The sequence below is a fragment of the Mus caroli genome, chromosome 1 (assembly GCF_900094665.2).
Source record: "Mus caroli chromosome 1, CAROLI_EIJ_v1.1, whole genome shotgun sequence".
In the NCBI taxonomy this organism is placed as follows: domain Eukaryota; kingdom Metazoa; phylum Chordata; class Mammalia; order Rodentia; family Muridae; genus Mus; species Mus caroli.
In genome coordinates, this window is record NC_034570.1 from 144,072,146 (window position 1) to 144,078,526 (window position 6,381).

The 6,381-nt window shown below is 48.3% G+C and overlaps 1 protein-coding gene across 1 annotated transcript in view; it reads right to left on the reverse strand.

Annotated features, from left to right (window-relative positions):
• Positions 1-5,484, reverse strand: part of Lamc1 (laminin subunit gamma 1) — a 117,051-nt gene extending 111,567 nt beyond the window's left edge. Inside the window, exon 1 of the mRNA XM_021185565.2 lies at positions 4,658-5,484. Within this exon, the coding sequence (XP_021041224.1) occupies positions 4,658-5,069 (412 nt within the window). The 5' untranslated portion in view covers positions 5,070-5,484. The remainder of the gene's footprint in view (positions 1-4,657) is intronic.
• Between the last annotated feature and the right edge of the window lie 897 nt (positions 5,485-6,381).

Sequence of the window (6,381 nt, forward strand, 5' to 3'; positions counted from 1 at the left end):
GCATCTTGGACTTACCTGTCTGAGGACTCATAGGATCACAACTACAGGACCCTCAGGGTCACCTTCATGGGGTTACAAGAAATCTAACCACTGACAATCTGGAGGCTTTCAAAAAATGTAAAATATTATTATAAAGACCCCCTTGCTATAATATGCAAAAAGCATTGCAACTTTAAATTCCACTCAGAAGCACATGAGCTCTTAGTAAAGGGCCTTCGTTCGGTCTTCCACACCTTCCTATTAGGCTCTGGGGTGTGCATTTCTTAGGTATTTTAAAAATGTTTACGGAATATCTGGCTGTAATATGAGAATGTATGCACACTGCAAGGGGGGAACATGATAAAAAGCATACCCAGCTTCCTAAAAGGATTTAGGACTGAAATAACCCAATGTTCTGCCTCCGACACCAATGTGACCAAGTGATGGAGCGGGGAGCCTCGGCTCTAGCTTTCCCTCTGGTGTGCCTGCTTTCTTCTGGGTGCCTTAGAAAACCAGGAGAAGAAATCTGCAGAGAAAGCAATGAACTGTGGAACAGGGGCATAGCCAACAGCGTCTTTTATAAAACCATTCAGCAACTACTGGCCATTAAAGAACTGCTCCTTGACTTCTCAAGTTGAAACCTGTAAAATGTAAATCAGGCCTCTGTGAGACAAATGAAAATAGTGTCCCCTCAGGGTGCACAAATACCACAGTGGAGTCACCCGCTCAACTGTAGTCAGAGCCCATATTACAAAGATTTTTCCAGAGAAAAGGAGACTTTGCTGTTTGTTTCATATTAAATAATAAACTGAACTCATAGATGTACTAAATCGCCTTCTGTGTTGATTCTGATTTACACACACACACACACTGGAGACACTTCACATATATTACACCATCCATGTCTGATCTGATGAAGTGCTTGGGACCTGGGCTGCAATGCTAACTTTGGAAATTGCATAAACTTCGATCGAGTTGCTTATAGAAAGAGTTTCTTAACCTAACTGTTTTAAGAATGAGAAAAGCTTACTTTTATGCAAGATCAAAATCCTACCTGTCAAGTTTCCATCCACAAGGATTACTAAATTAATTAAAGGGACTGTTTTAAAGAGTCAAATCCTCAGCTACAGCACTTTCAACAAGTTCCTGGATATTGTTAAAACTTACGGTGTTATTATTAAACGTAAATGCTACACTTTTAAATAGCAACCAAGTAATCAATACCGATTACTCAGGAGAGATCTGAAAGCTAAAAGCAAGACTTACTTTTAGGGAAGAAGTTTCTGACTGGAAGTCTCTCCACCTCAGGCAGAAGATAGAGTCGATCCCAAAGCAACATTAACTCTTCATATCCCACAGATGCGCTATGCCCTGAACCCTACTATATTACTACACATCACAGCCTAAAAATGGCAGTTGTCAGAATTCATGCTTGTTTTCCTGGATTTTTTTTTAACTCAGGTGATGGGTATTGTATACAAAGACCTAATTTATACCTGTCAAATGTTAAGACACCTTCTCCAAAAGGCACTAGCTAAAATGATCATGCAATCCGGTATATGAACATTTCTGAAGGCTTACATAAAAACCTGTCATTGTGGTCTCCTGGGTGTGGAGTTTAGCAACTAAAGGCAAATTGACTATTTGTTATATTTATTATTTGAAAATATCTAGCCATGTTTCATTTCTGTAATAAAAGTGACTCACAGCCATTGCCAAAACATGTGTGTGTCTGTGTGTGCACACACGCACATGTGTGTGCATGCACTCATGTATTTATGTATGTGTGTTTATATATGTGTGTATATATGTGTGTATATATGTGTGTATATAATTTTTTTAACTACTTAAGTGTGATCTGATTTGATTTTTTTCTCTCTCTAAATTTTGAAACAGGGTCTTGGTATGTTGCTCTGGCTGGTTTGGAACTTGCTATGTAGTCAAGGTTGGCCTTGAACTCCTAGACTCCGCCTAGGCCATCCTGGAATGATCCAACACACCCAACCCTGGACTTGATTTCTTCTCAAGGTTTGCAGTGAGGAAAGTTCAGCAGGGAAAGGCAGGCTGGAGACACGGAAGTCGGGCCCACTCTCCCCCACTGCTCACTGCAGTTTCACATGCTCTGGAGGGGCAAGGCACAATATGCATCACTTGTTTAAGGGTATGTGAAATGTGAACTGGATGGGAGATTTAATGGATACACAGAACAGTCATGGTACTTGACTCCATGGGAAATAATTAGTTAGCTACAGCCCACAGAGTAACTGGAGTCAAGGGGGGCACAGGGGTGAATACACTGAATATCAAAACAGTTGATTCTTGCCTGCCTGCCCTAAATTGTTGGGCACAGCATTCATGCATATATACCCGTTCGTAAATAAATAAATAAATAAAGGTGGGACAGACGCCAGAAACACCAACTCCCAGGACACATAAAACTCTCCCCTCCCCAGCTACTCCACCACACATTTCCTCCAGGACTTCATTTCCAACCCATAACAAGCACAGTCCGTCCAGTCCTAGTTTTCATAAATTGTCTAAAAAGTGTAAAGCATGTGTTTTTACAATGACTACGCGGCTGTGAAAATATTTTAAACTTTACTTTTAAAGAGTAAACCCACTGGGTGTGGCTACTCACACCTGGAATCCCAGTACCCTCCAATCCCAGTACCCTCCAATCCCAGTACCCTCCACTCAGAAGCAGGTGGGGGTTCTCTGAGTTCGAAGTCAGCCTGGTCTACATAGTGAGTTCCAGGACCGCCAGAGTGAGCCCCAGGTTTATGAATGTCATTTAGCAACCAGCTGAAGAATTTTTCAGTAAAATCAAGTCCAAGCGTATAGAAAATGTCATGTTGCCGTCCTAATGAGATGGAAGAGTTCTTGGGCCTCGTTATTAACATGGCCCAAAGCTAATTAATATAGCTGGCTCCCAACAGTAGCAACCTGGCTGCTCTCTTACCCTAGCACATACATGTCTCTGCAACAGAGACTTCACCAGAGAGAAGTATCTCCCTCTGCAGTCACCTGAAATAAACCTCAGCTCCTTAGCCTAAAGGAGGAGGAAAGCAGAGATTGACAGCCTATTGTTCAGAACTTTTCAACAGCATCTCAGGCACTTGGGAGACGTTAAGGCCTTGCCTTTGAATTTTGTTTCTTTTTTTAAATCTGAAAACGGATTAAGCAAGACTTCAAGGGGATTCAGAATTAAGTACAAAAAAAAAAAAAAAAGTAAAACGTAAGAAAAAGTTAAAAATAACTGGACATAAGTTATAGAACTTAAAAATTCTGAAGCTACTTCAAAGGACTCCCAGAGATCTTGGGAAGCCCTGAGTGCCGTCTGGAGAAAGGCATCTCTCCAAAGCATCACTTTTACACTTCTATGCCGTTCCAGTCCTTTTCAAAACCGAACTCACTCTTTACTTAATTACTGAAAATCGGACGCCTCACATTTTCATTTATGAGCTTGTTTTCAAAAAGTCCCATCTGCCTGGTGAGTCGTCTACAAAGAAAAAGGCAGCATCTACTACAGAGGCAGTAACACTGCTCTCCTAAAACTTCCTCCACACACAGTCATTTACACTTTCAAGGCACTTTCTCTAAGTCAGTCTTTCTCTGAAGAAAATTCCCTGATAATATAATGTTTAGTATACTGAAGAACAGTGGAAAGAAAACCCTGAAACCACAATCAGGGAATTATCTGCCTACAAAATGTCCCTCTCAAATATCCCAGGGCGACAATCAGTTTTTCACACTTAATGTTGCACAACTGAACACAGCAATGAAATTTTTCTGCTCTCTTGTCTGTCTCAAAAGTAAAGAAAACATCTCCAGGTGAAGCAGGAACTTTGATCCATTCAGATAATCACAGCCTTGCTCATCCACGGTTCTGCCATGAAGTCTCCTACTTCAGCCCTTTCCTGGATTCTAAAGCGTGCTTGTCTCCACACTTGCTTCGGATCAAAGCAAAAGGGAAGACTATCCAGGAGAGCCTTGGAGCTTTTTACACCGGAACAAAACTGCCCTCAATTACAGAGAGTGTCTTCATTACCTTTTTGTTTTCTCCCAACTAGGATTAGCAGTGAAACAGCTCTTAATTAAGGCTGAACAGCTCTGAAGTACAGTCACTTTAAAAGTGAACTTCCACTTTAATTACACATAGAAATACCGGCAGCAAAGGCATTTGCTCCCCTCAAATTCCCCTAGCAAAACTAAGAGCAATCGTTCTCAACCCTGGAGACAGACAATTAAACATTTTAAAGACAAGTGTTTGAAAGTGGACCTTCAAGACTCTAATGTAAGCATGCTATGTGATAGTCCTGTCCTGCCAGGATGAGTGTTTCATTAGCGCCTCAGGGTGCAAAAGGGGGTGGGAGGTGTTGGTCCAAAATCCTAACTGCTTAAATAGAAAAGAATCAACGGAACGAGAATCCGGTTGGACTAGAAAGAGTAAGAAAAGAGAGAGAGATGCTAGCGTGGGACATGGTGGCCCTCACCGGATGTTCAAAGCGAGATGAATTTTAGAAGTTGGAGAAAGGAATTTCTGTGTGTGGCCCACGCTGGAGAACAGACCGTCAGCACGCGGCTGGTCAGGCCCCTCAGGCCGGACCAGCGGCTCCATGGAGGCAGCCCCGGAGCTGGACCGAGAGCGAGTAGTGGGGACGGGGCTGTCATCGCTTACCCAGGTGCAGCGTGAGGTTGATGGAGTTGGGGTACTGCACCCCGGCCAGCATAGTCTGGCTTTGCCACCAGGTGGTGTCGGCCTGGTTGTTGTAGTCGGTCAGGAAGGCTGCCCCGTGTTGCAGGTGCTGCTGGCCGGCGTCACACAGGTGACAGGACTTAGTGACTCCGGTCACCCCAGTCTGCACGCAGTACTCCTCGGGCGGAGTCCCACACGTGTTGGTAGCCACCACGGTCACATTGAAGGCGGCATTAACAAACTCCGGCATGCAGCGCTGCGGCCGGCCGCCCTCATCCGCGCACTCGTCCATGGCCGCCCGGACACAGCCCGCCACAGCCGCCAGCACAGCCAGCAGCGGCCACAGCCGCCCCCGGGGCTGCAGGGCCAGCGCGGCCCGCCCGCCGCCCGTCATCCCGCTGCGCGCGGGCCCTCGGCAAAGGCTGGGGTGCCGCGCTGCACTCGCCTAAGCGGCGTATCCCGAGGCCGATCCTCCGCTGCGGGCCGAGGCCGGGCTGTGGACCGGGCTGGAGGCCGAGAGCCGGACGCAGAGCCGATGGGTGGGCGTCCGAGCCAAGATCGCGCTGCCTCCGCTGCCTCCCGGTGCGCAGCCTGCACTCTGCGCCGACCCCCGACTTCCGAGCGCGCACTCGAGAGCGCGCCCCAGGAGGAAGGAGAAAGGGGTGGGGTCTGCCCGGCGGGGTGGGATCTAGCGGTGGAGAAAACCCAAGGCCGGCCTCCTCGGCAGCTCACGCGGGCCAGGAGCTGCTCCCCGCCCTAAGCGTCCTCCCCAGCGACTCCGGGCGGCGGCAGGGGCAACCACTGGCTCTCCGGCCTGGAGGGCGGTGGGCCAGAGAAGCGAGATGGGAGGGGCGGGAGCAAGAGGACCGGGCGCGAGGTGGGCGGGGCGGTCGAGTAGGAGGGCGGGCGCGAGGAGGGAGGGACCCGCAGCAAAAGGGAGGGGGGCGCGAGATGGAAGAGGCAAGGGGTCAAGTGGGAGGACTTCTGGATGGGCGTGACTAGAGGTGGGCTGGGCGAGGGGGTAAGAGGGAGGGGCCCAAGGTGGGCGGAGAGGGAGCGTGAGTGAGGGAAGGAGGGCGGGGCGTGGGGTGTGGGGTGCTGGGCAGTGCATGCTGGGAGGGTAGGGGCTTCGGTGGAGATCCAGCACCTTGTTGGGAACCCTCATCCAGGTCTTGTACCTTAGAGGATCTTGCCCTGGAGGGTATAAGGCTAAGAGGAGGTTCTTAAAGGGCGACGCAGGTGGGTGAGGTGGCCCGGAATCTGTCTTTTGGACTTCATGAGGTCTTGGACCCTGGCCCAAAGAGATGTCAGTCCTTAGGGTATAGCTCAGCCACTACCTGACTCTGGGGCCTGAACACAGCGCAACGGTGCGGTGGCCTGCGTGACCTCGCCCTCCACAGCCATCCCGGGCATTGCCTCCTGTATCCCGGGCCAAGCCCTACCCACGCTGAGGGGAGAGATCCCGAGGTGTCCAAGGGACTGGAACACAGGGCTCGATCTCAGCTTCAGAGTCAATTTTGTGATTTCCTTGCTCTAAATTAAAATGTGACTGTCATTTAACCGGGCAAGGAAGGAAGTGAGAAGGCTGGGAATGGAATGACATTTTCCCCTGGATACGCAGACCCGCTTTGAAATTCTTCCACTCTGTTGTTTGTGTGTCCTAGCTTGCCTTTAAAAGACTTGAAATTATCTGGATTCTGACATCC